Source organism: Tiliqua scincoides, chromosome 5 (assembly GCF_035046505.1).
Source record: "Tiliqua scincoides isolate rTilSci1 chromosome 5, rTilSci1.hap2, whole genome shotgun sequence".
NCBI classification, from domain to species: domain Eukaryota; kingdom Metazoa; phylum Chordata; class Lepidosauria; order Squamata; family Scincidae; genus Tiliqua; species Tiliqua scincoides.
In genome coordinates, this window is record NC_089825.1 from 92,959,212 (window position 1) to 92,976,940 (window position 17,729).

General features: G+C 50.1%; 1 protein-coding gene across 3 annotated transcripts; it reads right to left on the minus strand.

Moving 5' to 3' along the window:
- Positions 1–377: 377 nt before the first annotated feature.
- LOC136651668 (E3 SUMO-protein ligase ZBED1-like) lies at positions 378–17,506 on the minus strand. Of its 3 annotated transcripts, none has more exons than XM_066628270.1 (6): positions 17,451–17,506; positions 14,791–14,860; positions 12,422–12,684; positions 6,015–6,079; positions 5,514–5,671; positions 378–3,958 (listed from the first exon to the last, which is right to left on the minus strand). In XM_066628270.1, exons 2-6 carry the CDS (start codon positions 14,837–14,839, stop codon positions 1,938–1,940), a joined length of 2,556 nt encoding a protein of 851 aa, XP_066484367.1. In that variant the 5' UTR covers positions 14,840–14,860; positions 17,451–17,506; the 3' UTR covers positions 378–1,937. The 3 variants fall into 3 exon arrangements, with proteins under 3 accessions (XP_066484367.1, XP_066484366.1, XP_066484365.1); XM_066628269.1 differs by lacking the exon at positions 17,451–17,506 and adding an exon at positions 17,239–17,315; XM_066628268.1 differs by lacking the exon at positions 17,451–17,506 and adding an exon at positions 14,053–14,149 and having other exon boundaries at positions 14,791–14,861.
- Positions 17,507–17,729: the final 223 nt, after the last annotated feature.

Here is a 17,729-nt window from a genome sequence, read left to right on the forward strand (position 1 = left end):
CTGGAGTCTCCAGGAATCAGCAGCAATCTCCAGGAGACTACAAAAAGCAATCCTGCCGATTTTAGCAGGGCCTCCAGGAATTTCCAACATTACATCATGCTGGGGAAAAAAAAAATCTCCAGGAATAGCTTGAGTTGGCAACCCAAATCACAAGATGATATATCAGTCTGGTCACGGCTGTCAGTGGGTGCAGGTGTACAGAAGTCTGTCTTACATGCAGTCTTTCCTCCCTCTTAGCTCAACTGCACTCCCAGCCTCCCAGGGTGCTCACTTTCCATTGCCCTGGAGTAAATACCTCCAGCTCCCCACCCTTACCTTACTTAATACATTCAGAACCTTTCTTTAAAATAAAGTGTCTTTTATTTTCTTGTCGAAGCAGTCACTTTTTAATTTAACAAAAAAAACTTGTACTTAGGTGGGGGACAACGCAACCCTTTCCCCTCCACCTTCTGAAAGAAATGGTGAAATGATCCTCATGGAAATCAGTGTATTCATATTTTCAGCTTTGTTCCTTCATCTTTTTTCATTACAAATGTGAACATTTCAACAACATGCAAACACGGAGGTGGGAAGATGAGGAGAATGAATATGAAAAGTGTGGGGGGGGGAAGCTTTGGTAAAAGGGGAGTGTGTGGAGGGAGGAATGCATAATTCTTTCTTTGGTCTTTGTGTGCGTGTAAGACTGAGTTTACTGCCCCAAAAGAGTAGAAGAACAGCCTGAAGGTGCCACAGATCCAAAAGGGGACTGAAGACTTCTTAAAGTAATCTTGTCTCATACTTTCTTCTCTCAGATTTTCTTGAGGGCCAGTGGTGGGGGTGGGGAAGGAAAGAAAACCCAGACATATTCACAGAATTCACACTATGTGGTAGATATCTTGAGGGCTGGGGTTCCCCACTAACACCCCCCCCCCCAATGAAGCAAGGAAGGAGAAAGTCTGATCTTTGTGTCTTCTCTGATTAAACCCTTCTTGAATGCTTCTCGCAATGTTCAGTGGTTAATACCTCTCCCGCACTTGAATATCTCTTGCCACGAATATCTGAAGCCCCTCCCTTTTTAAAACAAGAATGGGGGATCAGATTACTCAACCTGGAAGAAACTGCTTCTGGTCTCATCCCCCCCCCCAATTTTGGCTAATTATAATCCAGAACACTAGGAATATTCCATGTTATTTTCTCCTTCCTTTTCCCTTATACAGGGGCTAAGCCTGTCTTTAGGGCTTTCCCTCTCTCTTTATTCCTGTAATTATCTTCATCCACGCCCCTTCTAGATTTTTTTTTCCAGTACTCAAAGCTCCACTTGTCCCCACGCACAATGGAATATTCTGACGCCACCTCTACGGTAAGGTCCCCCTGCCTTGAACATGGACCGTTCCTGTCCTCAGATGCTCCCTCCCTCCTTTCCTTTCCTGGACCATTCTATCCTATCCTATGCTGTGTGCCTCTGCTCTAAACCAGAGAACAGACAAGGGCTACAGTGTACTGTATTTGGAGCACTAAAAAGTGCTATACAAACCGTTTCTAGTCAAACATTCTCATAGCCACCCCTCCACCCATGGAATATTCCTGCCCTTCAGATCTCTCACCCTTTCATGAGTGGTTCATGAACTATTTCGGTCCTCAGTGCCCCCCCATAGATGATTCCTCCTCTCCCAATTGGACTACTATAGTCACACAGCTGTATCCTTAACTATTCTTGCTCATGAACCCCCCCATACACACACAATAGTTTATTCTGCTCCTCTTTTTACCTCCTCTCTCAAATACATACAGTCCATGCCCCCCCAAGGGCCAATGATTTGCTCCAGCCCAGCTGAGAGAGGTAGAGAGTGGGAATCTGGAAGCACTTCTTTCACGTTTTGCAGTCCCTTGCAAAGAAAGGAGCTGGGATTTCTGCTGATGGATGGAGGCAGAGGCCAAACCCTTTCGCTCCATGGATCTTAATACAGCATGGCCCGGTTCCCATGGAGGAACACCAGCATGTCAACATGCTCTGGTGTCAGGGCTTGCCGCTTGGCGTGAATGGCATCGCCAGCACTGCTGAAGAGCCAGCCAGCAGGCACGGAAGTAGCGGGCACACCAAGCAGCTTGCGGGCTGCCTGGGCCAGCAACGGGTACTGGGTGTGGTGAGTCTTCCACCACTGCAGTGGCTCCTGGCCCAGGGCAGATGCCTTGCTCGTTTGGAAACTTGCTGTCTCTTGCTCCGCCTGCTGGTGCGCGGAGCTGACACCTGGGGCGCTGCGCATGCTGCAGAGGTCCCCCAGCAGGAACTCAATGCCAGCATCCTGCTTTGGTAGCTTGGCGGGCGGCGGCGGCGAGGTCACGTCAGGCAGGCTGGAGGATAGTGTCACAGGTGCTTCTGCCAGGCGTGACGCTTCTGCTTTGAGCAAGTTAAGAGTATCCACCCGGTCGGACGGGCTCAGGAAGTCAAGGCCACGGAAGCGGGGGTCCAGGGCGCAGGCCAGGTTGAGGACCTGGTTGACGTCCGGATTGGCAAAGTGCTGGCTCAGTTCTCTCTGGGCGGCAGCTTTGGCTTCAAGGGCCAGGGCAGAGTCCCACTCGCTGACCACCAAGTGCTTGTACTGGAGGCTGGTGAGCACGGGCTTGACCAGGGACAGGCTGGAGAAGGGATCTTTGGTAAATGTTGAGGAAGCAATTGCCATCGGCTTGAGGACTTTGACGGTATCCTGAAGGGCGGCCCAGTCCTGGGGGCGCAACGTGGCCTCCCCGTCGGGGCCGAGCCCGGCGAGAGGCTCACTGTGCTCCAGCAGGCCTTGCAGGACCACATAGATGCTGTGCCATTTGGCCCCGTCTCGCAGGAAGCGGCTGAGGTGAGCTTGGAGGAGGGGCTCCTGAGACCAGAGTTTCTCGTTTCGACCTGCCCCAGCCAAGGCCCAGGATGCCAAGCGGCGGAGCCGATCAAACACAACCTGCACCACTGGCTGGTTCAACACGGCTTCCATGGCCGAACGCAATACCTGCCCGATGCAAGGCAGGGCTGTCCAGCCGAGAGTGGTGGCAGCTTGCTGGGTGGCAGGGCTGATGCCCCCCACAGTGTAGGAGGCGCTGTCACGCACACCCCACTCCTTGGCTGCCTCGGCAAGAGCCTCCGCCAGGCTCTCCGCACTGGGCTCCTCGGGGATGGGGCGGCTGGAGAGGACTCGTGCCCGGGCTTCAAAGCAGTCATCCACGTAGTGTACGGTAAGCGTGAGGTAGGTGAGGGTGCTGCTGTGGCGCCAGACATCCAGGCTGAGGGAGCACTGGGGCAAGACCCGCACCAGCTCCCAGATTTTCCCCTTCACTTGGGTGTGCATGTCCTTAAGCACCGTGTGTGCCAGGGAGGCGGCATCTGGGGGCTTGTAGTTCGGGTCTAGGACCCCTAGCATCTGACCAAACCCCTCTCCTTCCACCACTTCCACAGGCATCAGATCCAGCACAATGAAGTCTGCCACTGCCCGTGTGGTCCTACCAGGGGCGGGGGGCCGGGGGGCACCAAATTCTCCTGCCCCCGTGGCCCCTTTGTCCAAGGTGGCAGCTTGCGCCCCCACCAGCTGGTTGTACTCGCAACGGTGCTTGTAGATAAGGTGCTGGCGCAGATTGGTGGTGTTTCCGCTGTAGCTCAGCCGGACCCCACACAGCTTGCAGATGATCTTGCTCTTGTCTAGGATCCGGCCATAGGCATCCCCCTGGAAGCCAAAAAACGTCCAGTAGCGGCTCTGGGCCCGTCCCAGCCCCACCAGGTTCTGCGTTCCTTCCAGAAGAGGGAAAGCACTCCCCCCAGGGGGAAGGCCTGGTTTGTGGAAAGGAAGGAGGGAAGAGGCAGTGGCATCTCCGCACAGGTACTGGGTACGTGAGGAAGGGGCGTGGGGAGCAGGAGGTGAGGATGGGGTCTTGAGGTGCAATTCCTGGAAGAGCTTCATCAGCAGCTCCTTCTCACCAAATTCATACTTAAAATGCTCACCTACGGGAGACAGGAAAGACCGCAACAAGGGATGAAAGCTGCCCCCCACTTCATCTTTCAGGATGCCATGAAGCCAGGATGCCTGTAGCTTCCCCTGTTCCAATCATTCATGCTTCTGGAAAGAACCAGTTGTGACAAGGTAGCCCTTTCAGGCAAAGTGGCTTTACAAATTCAAGAAGAACCCCATCCCCTCTCAAGGATTAGGAATGAGGCCACCTCAAGGCCACCAGTGGGACTGACAGGAGCCGGAGGGGCCTCCTCAAGGAAAAGATAGACTGGCAGGGACACAGGGGATGGGTTTCTCAGGGTGCCTCCCCCACTTCTGCCTGGCACTTCACCTAATGCTACGTTTCTGCGTGAACTGCCATGGGACAATGCTGCACCCCCCAAGTTCCCTTCTGCTCTCAATGGTCGATCCACACATTTTGGCTGTGGTCGCCAGATAAAGTGCATAGTTGCTGTAACTGTTCCCTTTCCTCCAGCTCTGGGGAGGGATGGAGCCTTGTTTCTGATGCCTTCCAGATGCAGGATCAAGTCAGAGGCAACCCCCCACCCCTCTTCCTGGCTCCAAGCCCAGGAAATGGGCAGCGGTCTGTGTGTCTCACACTGCACTTTTGGGATACCCACAGCACCCATGAAATGTGGCACGAAACCAGGAGTGATCCCTTGCTTTTCCCTCCTCCCAAGCATCAGAAGCTGGGGGAGGGGCTGCTCCTCTTGCTCTCTGGGGTGAGAGAGATGTTCATTGTAGTAAGTCTGGGAAATGAATTGGTGGGCCCCTGCCAATCAATCCCAAAGACGGACATGTTAATTCTGAACTTGTGCGCCAGATGTAAAGATCGTATCTGGGTGCTAACCAAAGCACTGTCTGTCAAGATTCAAGACTTAGAAGCTGAGAGTATTAGGGGACATATATGATTTCACAGAGGACCCTTTGCACCCGAAAAGGAAATGGACAGAATAGGTGCTAAGGTACAGAACCACAAGGCAATCAGGATGAATTCTGGGGAAAGACATGAATTCAGTTGGTAGAGACACAGGATATGCCCCCCTCCCTGACTGCAAGAAATATAAAGCCCAACCATTTGGCAGGAGGTCTGGTCTAGAGGGTAGAGCCTCCGTCTGCCTGAAGATAACATCCACAAGGTCGCCAGTTCGAGGCCACCGGCACCGTGCAACCTTGAAGCAGCTGACAAGCTGAAGCCGAGCGATTCCATCTGCTCTGAGCGTGGGAGGATGGAGGCCAGAATGTGAAACCAGATCAGAGTGAAACACCTGGACTGTTGTGGTTCTTGAAAGATAGAACCTTCTTTTAATTGTAAAAATCCCTATGGGGATTTAATCAGCCTGCCTATGTAAACCGCCTTGAATAAAGTCTTGAATAAAGACCAAGAAAGGTGGTATATAAATACCTGTACCTGTATTATTATTATCAGACCTTCTCTGTTCCTAAGCATGCTGGGAAAAAGCCCAAAGGGTTGCTGGGACAGGGGTAAAAATAAGTTTGCTGAGACACAGGAAATGCACTCCCAGTCACCCCCCCCCTTTTGCCTACCCAAACGCAATCCCAAGGTGCGGGCATACTCCTCTCCAATCCACACCAGCAGCTCTGTATCGGCAGGTATGGTTTGGCAGACCCGGTAATAGATGTACCCCCGGTATTGGAAAACCGTCAGGTTCTGCTCGTTCTCCGTGGAAGCACACGAAACATATCTGCCGGGAGAAAGGGGGATGAGTCACTCTCTCTGTGGTTTCGGGCATGCGTCATGTTTTACTCTTCAGTTTATGCACCAAGTGACAACCACTGTGTCTACCTCCAGCGAACTGCAAGCCTACAGTCTGCGAGGAAGGCCTGACTCCCCTATGACTCAGCAAGGATCCACCCATGGGCCACTCCAGCACATTCAGGGGTGGGTGGGTGGGCAGAGAGTCAAAAAGACTGAACCTGACTTATCTCAAAGAAAAGCTGCAAGACTGACAAGTGTGTGCTAAGCTGAAATGTGTGTCAACTCCCCTCACTACGTCTCATGGCCCTCTGTTCCCTCCGGATGCTCACCTCATCCAATTAGATTTGGAGTCATCAGATGCATCGACAAAGAAATAGGAGCCATTGTCCCGCACCTGGACAGGGAAAGGAACAATTAGAGAGGGAATCTGGAAGCTGTATATCAACCACAATACACACTTTCCTCTGTACACACTTTCCAATACACACCTTAGAACTGGCCCATCGCTATTCCCCCGCAAGACAAGCCCAGTAAGAAAAAGGGCCCAATACAGAGCTCCTATGGGATGGAATCAGAACTGGTAGCCAACGGGCTGGAAGGGCTTTCAGGGGTTCCTGGAAGTATAAACATACAGAGCTGCTTTCAACAGAGTCAGATGCACTGGACCACCCTGCTCAGAACTGCCTTCACTGACCAGCAGCAGATCTTTCCCAACCTTACCTGGAAACCTCAGGTGCTCTACCATGGAGCTTACTGCTCTTCCCCTAAGCCTGCTGATCTCAAACTCTCCGGGAGTTTGAAACCTGCAGTAAGTCTTTGCAGGGGTGGGGGAGGCAGCAGGGGCAGGGGGAAGGCAGCTCAGGAGGCTGCAGGGACTGGGATGCACTCACCAGTCCCTGCAGCAGCCATCCCTGTGTGTGGGGCACCCTGCGCGAGCGCCTGCAGGGCGCCCCAGGTCAGGGAAAGGGAGAGTGGAGCAATCTGCTCTTCTTCCGCAAAAGCGGAAACTCCTGCCGAAGGTTGGATGCATCCTCCTGCCGAAGGATGCTGGGCAGGAGGTCTGGTCTAGAGGGTAGAGCCTCCGTCTGCCTGAAGATAACATCCACAAGGTCGCCAGTTCGAGGCCACCGGCACCGTGCGACCTTGGAGCAGCTGACAAGCTGAAGCCGAGCAATTCCATCTGCTCTGAGCGTGGGAGGATGGAGGCCAGAATGTGAAGCCAGATCGGAATGAAACACCTTGAATGTAGTCGTTCTTGAAAGAGAGAACCTTCTTTCAATTGTAAAAATCCCTATTTAATAAGGGATTTGGATAAGCCTGCCTATGTAAACCACCTTGAATAAAGTCTTGAATAAAGACCAAAAAAGGCGGTATATAAATACCTGTTATTATTATTATTATTATTATTATTATTATTGTGCAGGGCTCCCCACACCCCCGGGAGGCTGCAGGAGGCTTGAGCAAGTGCACCCAAGCCCCTGCAGCCCCCCTGAGCAGCGCGATCCTGTGGATCATGCCACTGCCTTCCCCCTGTCTCCTGGCTGCCCCTGCTCCTTCAGGGGGCAGAGGCCAGGACCCACAGACTGGGGCGTCACAACACCCCAGTTTGAATACCACTGCCCTAAGCCTATTCCACAGTCAGAGTCCAGGAAGAGGATGTCTCAATGGTACTGCCCTGGTTCATTAACCTTTTCTGTAGCTTCAGGTGAATTTCAGGTTGGTTGGACCTGGAGGCAAGTCAAGAGCCTAAGGAAACTGGCTCCACTGGGAAGAGAGCGCCACCTACAGTGGCTCTGAAAAACTCCAAATACTTTAAGGCAGAGACATGGTTACTACTCTGCTTGCTAATAAAATCCCAATGGTCTACACACTATGTTTCAGATGCGCAATGCAAGAGAGCCCGCTTGAGATCACTCCGCCCTCAGGCATGGTCTGAGAGCACATGATATAGTCAACGGCTGAAGGTCTAGAGATCTAGGTCTGGTTGATGCCCAGATAACTGACAGCCTGGGCATCTCATGAATGACACTTTGACTTTCATGATGGAAGGAAAGTAGGCTATACATGAACCAAATGAAGAGAATTAGGCAGGGCCAAGTGATTCTGAGCACACAGTCACTTTGGATCAGAAGTGCCTTCCTGGGACACACTGAGGCCTGCCCCACCTTGTGCACATAGCAAAAATCCCATTGGGTGCAAGGTGGCGTGCCAAAAATCAGTCCACTGGTGGCCCTTCTGCTCATCCCTGACTTAGGTGCCTTCCAAATGACTGATCTATTGCACAACAAATGAGTGCCAGCTTCTCACTGGTTGCACACTATCCCTACATCTTCCTTCGTGATCATCCATCTGTAGTTGGGAAGCTATGTGTTCGTTGGGAGGCTGGTTATTTGCCCTGGCATAGCTTTTCCTGCTCAAAATTGCCCTCGCTCCAAAGCTACTATTACCCTTACTAAACGGGGGAAGGGAGGGGTGTCACAGGTATGATAAAAGTCATGTCTTTTCTCCCCAGCAGGGTTCAGCATTTTTAGTATGTATGTACCGATTTCAATGGGAAAAGCAGGGCTGAGAAGAAAGGGTTGAAGTACAAGGGGTGGTGGAGTTCAACCCTTTCTTCTCAGCCCTGCTTTTCCCATTGAAAAGGCTGCTCTATGCCATCTGCTCTATGCATCTATGCTCTATGCTCTATGCATCTATGCTCTATGCCATCAGGTGTGCCCCTCATCCCACTGATCTCAGCGAGCTCAGACATGCCTAGTTCTGAATAGGATCAGGAGGACAGCATGCATAGAACTTAATGAGAAGGAAGTCAAGTTTGGTATTTGACTGGTCAAAATGGATGGCGAGTGCACTGATCAAAGAAAAACTCCAGGCTCTACTAAAAGATAATGTCATGATGCCAGAACTTCAACTAGTCGACCACCACCCCACTAGGACATCCTCGATTTTTTTAGAGTATTAACAGTGGTTATTTGACTGTGGACACAATCTTATCCAACTTTCCATCATCATCATGGAAGCCTCATCAAAGTAAGGGAATGTTTGTTTCTTTTCCTTGGGGCTGCATTGGCAATGGAAAGTTGGATAGAATTGGGCTGTGTGTGTGATGACTGACGCCACCCAGAAGAAAGGGATTTGCAAAGGATGACGAATTGGAGTTTAGTTAACTACAGCTAGATACAAGGTCAGTGGATGCTTCGGGAAGTCTCTGCTTTGAAGCAAGTCTCGTGATTGTGGGGGAAAGTTCAAAAATTCAGAAGCTGTAACGTATAGGTGCTTAGAAGATAGGAAAAGCTGGTAGGGCGTATACATGCATGTGTGTTGCTGTGCATACTCGTTATACTTTACCCCACTCCAGCTCTCTTCATGCCCTCCTGGGTTTCCAGTCCTACAGCCCTGGCCCTGCCCCCCATACCAGGCTTTCACAGAAATTCCCAGTTCGACACAAACCCAAATCTTGTGATTAGAACAAAGAGACGTGGAGTAAACAAACAGATGTGAGTGTCTTCTGTGGCATCTTTTAATCTGCTCTTATGTAATTAATGTTTTACACTCCATTTGCTTGGAGAAGAACGCCAGTGAACACATGCCACACGAACCTTATGCTGGAATTGTTTTTAACTGTTTTGTCACCACTTCCCTAAATGGTGACAAAGCTCGATCCCCTTCACCTGTTACCTTTGTTAGGTGCACCTGTGAGGAAGGCTCATCTGAAAAACATGTCGATGTGCCAGGTGGCTGGCAGTTTGTTTACAGCATACCCCCAGTATCCACAGATCCAGAATCTGAGGACACGACTCACCGCGGATGCCATGGATTCTGGAGGAAAGCCATTTCCTGTTTGCTTGTCAAACTAGAAGTGATAATGGATTGGCGTATCAGGAGATTCGCGTATGCGCAGGGGGTGTGTGTTCTGAAACAGATCCCCTGTGGATAAAAAGGCTGGACTTTATACCTTTAAGCTGTATGTTCAACTCCAGCTGTGTGTGAACAGGGGACTGGACACAACGGGATTAAATCAAAAACCCCACAGGCCTAGTTATTAAGTATAGCTTAAGCACTACTTAAATTAATGAGAGAAGGTAGTCATGCCTAACACATCACCTTCATTTAAATGGGAATGAGGCTCAAATCCTAACCAGCTTTCCTGCATTGACATAGCTGTGCCCATAGGGCATGCGCTGCATCCTGTAGTTGGGTGGCAGTCACAGAGGCCTGCTCAAAGTAAGGGAACATTTGTTCCCTTACCTTGGTGCTGCATTGCCCTGACCTTGGTGCTGGAAAGTTGGTTAGGATTGCACCCTTAGTCATGACTAGCTTTCTCTGTATTTCAAATAGAGCGTGGAAGCCATTTTGAAATGTTCTTCTTGGAGTCCAAGCCTTCTTATTGTATAGTTTAGCCCACACTACACAAGATTAGGAGTTAATTAGCTTTAAGAAGTTAAAATAGTCCATGCTCATTTGCCATTGGCTGGATCAAACGTTAACACTGTACTTTGGTTCAGCACCTCGGGTATAGCATGTTCCTCCCTTCCTTGGGAGGTGGTGACTTAAAAAGGCAGTTCCCTTTATGTACAAACCTAGGAAATAGTAGGGTTGAGAGAAACCAGAATACTGAACCGCATTTGATATTCTGGTTTCTTGTAACCATCCACAGTAAGAACAGACTGCTGTCTGAGTTTGCACATGAACAGGGAACTGTAGGTTGCTCTAAAGTGGAAGCAGAAGCATTAAATCACTGCCTCTCATACACAAAGCTACCACTCACCAAGGCTTGCTCTCCTAGCAAGGCTAAGCATTAACACTTGAATTCTGTTTACAAGCTGATCCGTGTCATCATTAGGGACATAAACAAAGCTGGTAGTTTGGGATGACTGTTCAGGTCATATTACACCCTCTGTTTAGCTGGTACAGTCACAACCTACTTTTTGCATGTTTACCATGGCTAGCTCTGCCCAGTCTGCATCTCATCCTGTGTCCTGTTCTCCATTAGTGCCCTTTTTGAAAAATAAAGCTTACCACGGTATTCCAAAAGATGCAAAAACAATTGCACATTGCCAATATAAACTACACAAGTGATGCCAGCATGTGTAACTGTATTTGGCATTTGCTTGAAGTAGGCGATGTGTATTTTATTTTTCCTTTTTGTGGCACAGCACGAAGGGCCTTGGGCATGGCGATTTCCCTACTGCTAAGTAGTAAGAAGCAACCCTCTCCAGCTGTTTCTCAATAAATAATAGTCCCAGGGCATGATCTGAAATGCAGTCACCTTCCTGGATGCAGTCACCTTCCTGGAGCTGAGCAGGTCTGGGTTGCATCAGGGCCTGGATGGGAGATCATCTAGGAACCCCAGGTAGGGTGCCTTGAGTTTTAAGGAAGACGTACAAGTGAAATAAATATTCAGGCTGTCCCAAGAGCTCCCAGCATCCAAGGTGGTCCAGCAAAAGCCCCAATGCTGTCTCCTTTCACCTGGCAGGTGCACCAGCCTCCTTATGTGCCACTCTTCCTCCTCCCCAGCAGAAATGTGGATTAGAAGAGTGAAGATCCCACTCTCCTCTCCTCCACATTTGCTTTTCACTCCATTCCCCTTTTCCTGTTGGAATCGAAAGAGCAGGAGGAGGCAAAGCATAGGAGACAGGTGGGCAGATGGAGGAAGATCCCCCACCCTATCAACCCGCCGCCTGAGGTAACTGCCTTAGTCAGCCTGTAAAAGCCATATTGCATTTTTAATGTACAGAAAGCTTTTACATTTCCTGACTGCGTTTATTCTTGAAACAGACCTCCAAGGTAGATTACGATGATCCTCTCGAGGCACTGAGGGCGAGACAGTGCACTTTGCCCAGGGCTCTAAAGTAACCATTATTGGCCAGGTTCAGATGATCCAACAACCCATAGTTCATAGGATCGCAAAAAAGCTGCTCCCCCATTCCCTTCTCCTCATATGCCCAGCTGAATTTGAAAGCTCCACTGCTTCCCGTTCTGGGTGGAAGTTATTCCTGTGGTATGCAACCTTGGCTGGTAAGGACTGCTTACACTCCACAGTTTGGATGTCCCAGGAACCTGTGGCTGATCAAATAAAGATGCTTTGAATTCAGCCAGGCGCACAAGGGGAAGACAAGAGCTGGTGTAGCAGAATGACTAAGAAACTGAGCTAGGATTCAAAACATCCTGGTTCAAATTCTGCCTCTGATATGAACAACCTGGAAGGCCTTAGGCAAGTCATTCCCACTCAGGCCCCCCCATCTCCAATAGGAGATTAATGAGGTTAATAATACTGACTTGCCTTAAGGCCAGTGATTCCCAAACTCACCTAGGTCACAATGCCTCCACAGCCTTTTCTTCCTGGCTCTGCCATCTTGGATCTCATGAAATCTCACGCGATTTCGTGAGATTCAAGATGGCAGCTCCTGGGAGAAAAGGCAGGAGATGCCACAGGTGTCATGACACACACTTTGGGAGCCTCCTGCCTTAGGCTTACAGAGTTGCAGCAAAGGTTAGAACAAGGTAAGATGTTTGAAGCATGCTGAACCCTTGAAAGTGCTATAGAAATGTTAAAATTCATTATTAAAGGGGAAGGGGGAGGATGTGAGCACATCACTCAGTCATGATTCAGCTATGGCTTGTTAGATTGTTTGAACAGGCCATTATATTCACTGGATCATTCTGTAGAAACAGGTAGGAGTTCTATGGGCAAGGGGAGGTTGGTTAGAGGGATGCGTGCTTCGGTGTGTCTTACCGCCCAAGAATAACAGGTGCAGTCGCCATGTTCCCTGACCACTTCCCCCTCATAGGGCCCAAAGATGCAGCCACGAGGTAGGGCTGGAAGAGCGCTCCAGACGCCAAAACCTCCTTGGGGGCGCTCCTTGACCACGAGTCCTTCAGGCAGGGAGAGCAGCGCCCGCGATGGAGCCCTTTCCGGGACCGGAGAGTCAGACACAAAGGAGGGGGGTCCATGTTGTGGGCAGGAATCCCGAAAGTAAAGGCGACAGTCTTCACAAACTGTGGGGAAAGAGAGAGGCTTACAACACAGCTCCTTGTGGGCGGGATAGGATAAAGAAGCACCACTCAACCCATCTTCCATTGGAACAGAATTCTCCATATAGTATTTTTAAAAAAGGAGAAGCTGTGACCAAACAAATCAGGAGAGATAGAATGAGGAAGGATAAATGTGAGGGGAATCAGATGGATGGTGCGGCTGTGATAGCATGCTTCACTACTGACTAACTTTTTGTGCAAAAAAAAAAAAGAAAGTTAAATGAGAAAGTGCCACATAAATGCTCATTACTGTACATATATAGCCTCCCCCACCTAAACATAGCCTACTTAGGGGAGGTCTTCCTTTTAAACTATTCAGTCAGCAGTGCTGTATTAGACAGGAAAGTATGTGACCAAGCTTGACTCAAGAGGCCCACAAACATGAAGAGTGCATTTCTTCTATACAATAGGCCCTCCTTATTCATAGGTTTGACAACCATGGATTTGATGGTTGGATGGTTCACAAGTGCTGAAGGGCCTCACTTGACCTCCCAGATGCAACAGGAAGCACCTTCCAGTCAAGTCTGAGAGTCATTCTAAGGCACGAGGAGGTGGTGTATGAAAACTGGAAGTGCCATTCATATGCCTCTGGGAGGTGTTCTGAGGCCCGGGGAGGCTGTGTGTAAAAACTGGAAGTGCCTATTCAGTGCCTCTGGGAGGTTGCAGGTGGCCTCTCGGACACAAGCAGTAGGTGCCTCTGGTAGCATCCAGTAGGTCCTTTAAGGGCTTTCAATGGAAATCAGTATCTGGGAAATTGGTATCCACAGGGAGCCCTGGAACAGATCCCGAGGGCACACTGTACTATGAAATCTCCAGGAAAGGGCAGGCTCCTAGGCTTCACACTGCCTTTGAAAAGCCTCAGAAGGTGACAAAATGCCTCTCCACTTCCTAAGCGCTTCCGATGATGGTGTGAAACTTAGGAGATCCTCAGGCATTCTACAAGCTCGGAAGAAAGCTTGTAGAAGGCCCAACCAACAGCTTAACACCAAAAATACATAAAATGGGAGGCAGTTTGCTGAAGTGCAGTGCAATGGGCACACATCTTCCCCACTTCAGAGCCAAGCAGTGTTCCCTCTAAGGTGTGCAACTGCTCAGCCATGCACCACCCTGCTAGACTCCATGTAAACCAAAGTTCAGCAATTATGTGACAATGTCATCACCAAACGTCTGCACCGGCAAGGAGACCTTAGAGGGAGTACTGGATCCACCTCAGCTTCCAAGTCTCAGCATGACCTTACATCCAAGTCCCTATCCCCTCCCCACAGGGGTGAGGCAGGGTTGGTGGCAAGCACAAAGTGCAGCTGGCTATCAAGACCAAACAATACTGTGGACCTCTGCCTGGCATGGGATTTGGCTGTAGCTCCATGGAAGAACACCTGCTGTGCATGAAGAAAGTCCCAGGTTCGGTTCTGGTATTCTCTAAGTAGGGCTGGGAAAGAAGTAAAGAATGAGGTGGAAAACAGAAAAAGAACACTCTCCATTCCTGATTTGCAGCAGCCTTGACCCTCTTTTTCTGAGGCTACAGGTTTTAGAAAGACCTCAGTCTGAAATTCTTGTGCCAGTCAGTGAAGATAACGCTGACCTAGATGGCCCAAATGGTCTAGCTCACTCAAAGGTAGCCTCATAAGTTCATGCCATAACCAAGCCCACAGGTTTTTCTCAAGGAGTGCCACAGTATACACAAGTGACTTCCATTATGGTATAATACTTCTGTAGGTGGGTAGGCTGGTTGCTCATGGGATCTGCTATAGTCTGTATCACAGACTGTGAATGACGCAACGGCCAGTTGGTAAATAGCTGCTTACATGCCGGCAAGTAAGGCTCCCTTCCAGATAGCCAACCAGGGATGCTTTACAAAACTTGCAATTCTTTTTTCCCTTGTTCTTCCTGTTAGGTCACAAATTAGTAACACTGGTATTTATGGCCACATTGGCTAGTAACTTTGATGGATTGGTTTGGCCAGCAGTATAAAGGCCAGAGCAGCAGACCTTCTGCAACCCGCCCCCCATTATAAAAAAGGGGTCACAGAAATTTGCGATGGAATGTAAATGGAGTGCAACTTTTACTCACAGAGCAGCTCATCCTCCAAGTGGGTGCATGCATCCTCAGCTACTTGCATGGTGCGGTGGGGTTGGGAAACCTGCAAAGTACAAAGGGGGAAAAAAGAATCCAAATTTGTTTCTAGTGGCACAAAGAGCCTCTGTGTATCCCTCCCCATAGTGGAACCAAGTTTGTGCCTCTCTGAACAAATTTCTGGTGGATCCCTCCTATAATGCCATGCTCCAAAGCTGATATCTCTGAGGGGGGCTCCTTGCCCCACAAAATGCTCCTCTTTCTCACAATAAAAACAAAATGAGCACCACTTTTAGAATTATACTGAGCCTCAACCCCAACCTCTTGCCAAACCAATAACAAACTTCACCTCTTCACCCTAAGTAACCCTTCACCCTAAGGGTTACCAGATACAAAGGAGGACAGAGTTTCTATACCTTTAACCATTGTATAGAAGAGAGAATTTGGGCAGGAGCAGCTCAAAGTGGAAGGGTTTAAAAAGCTGCACATGCCAAAATTCCCTCTCCTATACAATGGTTAAAGGTATAAGCACTCTGTCCCCCTTTGTATCTGGTCACGCCACTTCTGCCCCCCAAACCAGATCTTCTCACAGCAACCCTGGTTTGATGAGAATGTTGACAGGCCTCTCCCTCACAGATAACCTGGAGCCCAGCCCCTCCCTCTAGTCTCACAGCAACCCAGATACTGATCAACTGAACATGGATTGAGGATGACCCCAATATCAAACCCTGACTCCATTATCCTCTAGAGCAGTGATTTTCAACCAGTGTCCTGTGGCATACTGGTGTGCTGTGAAGGGTCTGCAGGTGTGCCATGGGAATTTGGGGGAGGGTCATTTGTTCTTAAGGCCATTGGGAGATGTTCACCCCCCACAAGCAGCATGGTGTGCCTTGTCTATCAAAAAGCTGATGGTGTGCCTTGTCCGTTTTAGCACCTTGAACTCAATGGAACTTACTTCTGAGTAGAGAGACATAGGATTGTGTCCTATATCTGCTGCTAACCCCATCCTAGATCCTCTCCCGTAGATTGAGGAACATGGATTGATGATGACCCCAAAATCAAACTCTGACTCCATTATCCTGTTATCCTCTATAGGGGCCCATTGCCCCCCCCCACACACCAACCTATTACCAACACACTGTCAGCATCACCCCCTTCCAACCAAATATCAACCCTTTTAACTAGCACCAGATATGAGCTCCCTACGGTTGCACACTTACCTGAGCCTAGGTCCCATTGAACTCAGTAGGATTTATTACTGAGTAGAGATGCAAAGGATTGTGCCCTATATATGCTGCCAACCCTGTTCCCACCTAGATCCTCTCCAGTGGTTTGAGGAACATGGATTGATGATGACCCCAATATCAAACTCTGACTCGTTACCCCATTATCCTCTATAGAGGCCCATTGCCCCCCCCCCACAGCACTGACACACTGTTAGCATCACCCCCTTCCAACCAAATACAACCCTTTTAACTATGGCTGCACTCTAACACACATTTACATGAGATTAGGTCCCACTGAACTCAATGGGACTTATTACCGAGTAGAGATGAATAGGATTGTGCCCTTTGTCTGCAGCTACCTCTGTTCCCACCCTAGATTCACCCCAGTGGATTGAAGAACATGGATTGACTATGACCCCAATATCAAACTCTGACCCTGCTATCCTGTTATTCTCTATAGAGGCCCATTGCCCCCCCCACACCTGACACCCCCTTCCAACTCAATATCAACCCTTTTAACTAGCACCTGATATGAGCTCCCTGTGGCTGCACTCCAACACACATTTATATGAGACTAGGTTCCACTGAACTCAATGGGACTTATTACTGAGTAGAGATGAATAGGATTGTGCCCCGTATCTGCTGCTAACCCTGTACCCACCCTAGATCCATTCCAAGTAATTGAGGAACATGGATTGAAGATGACCCCAATATCAAACTCTGACCCCATTATCCTGTTATCCTTTATAGAGGCCCATTGCTCCCCCCACACCTGACACCCCCTTCCAACCCAATATCAACCCTTTTATTCTAGCACCTGACAGGAGATCCCTATGCAGCCCTACACACACTTACCTGAGAGTAGGTTCCACTGAACTCAAGGGGACTTACTTCTGAGGAGACACGCATAAGGATTGTGCCCTATAGCTGCTGCTACCACTGTTCCCACCCCAGATCCAGTCCAGGGAGAGCCCCCCCCCCCGAAAGGGACACAGCCCCCTACTCTCCCCCTATGAGTCCTGGGTGGTCCACACCCACCCCACTCACCACTCCTGGCTTCTTCCCTCCCTGCAGCAGCCACCTGCAACGCCAGCCCAGCCAGTGCTGATCCCCCCACCCCAGTCCCCTGAGCAGCTGCTTCCTCCTTCCTGCGCCCCCTCCCCATTTCCAGCCTGCCCCTCCCCCTCCTAGGAAGGCTCCTTGATCAATAGGGACGCACCGCCCTGCCCTGCCTGGGCGGAGCTGGATCGATGCCGCTGCGGCAACTTCTCCAAACTGGCGCCCTCGTGGGAGGGATGGCGATAGACAGCCAGGAGGGGGCGGGAGTAGAATCATGCGTTCGCCAATGGGGAGGCGACTCACGGGCCAGCCCCGCTCTTGCCCCCTCCCTCCTCTCTGGACATTCTAATCCCTCCCCCCGCACCTGCCCACCTCTACCACCGCTCTCAGCCGCGTCGACGGCCCATAGCAGGGATGAGGTTACGCTGTGACAGCTCGACGTCACCAATCATTGGCCAGCCAATGGGAGTCTGGGCAGTCTGGGCGGAGTCTAACCCTAAACCAATGAGGCGGCCTGACCGGCCTGGCAAAGGCGGGGCTTGAGAGCGGCTCGGGGAGTTGCGGGAATCGTGCTTTGGAGGGGAATGAGACCTTTTTTCCCTCTGCGGGGGTGGGGCGGGGACAAGGTGGAATCGCGACCAATGGGAGAGA

Bases quoted from the DNA above. Each gene is read 5' to 3' on its own strand.
- LOC136651668 (XM_066628268.1), bottom strand. From the start codon at position 14,823: ATGCATGCACCCACTTGGAGGATGAGCTGCTCT. The intron at 6,080-12,421 runs GTAAGACACACC...TTCCCTGTCCAG, and splicing joins GCACCTGTTATTCTTGGGCG to GTGCGGGACAATGGCTCCTA. The intron at 5,672-6,014 runs GTGAGCATCCGG...TTCTCCCGGCAG, and splicing joins TCCAAATCTAATTGGATGAG to ATATGTTTCGTGTGCTTCCA.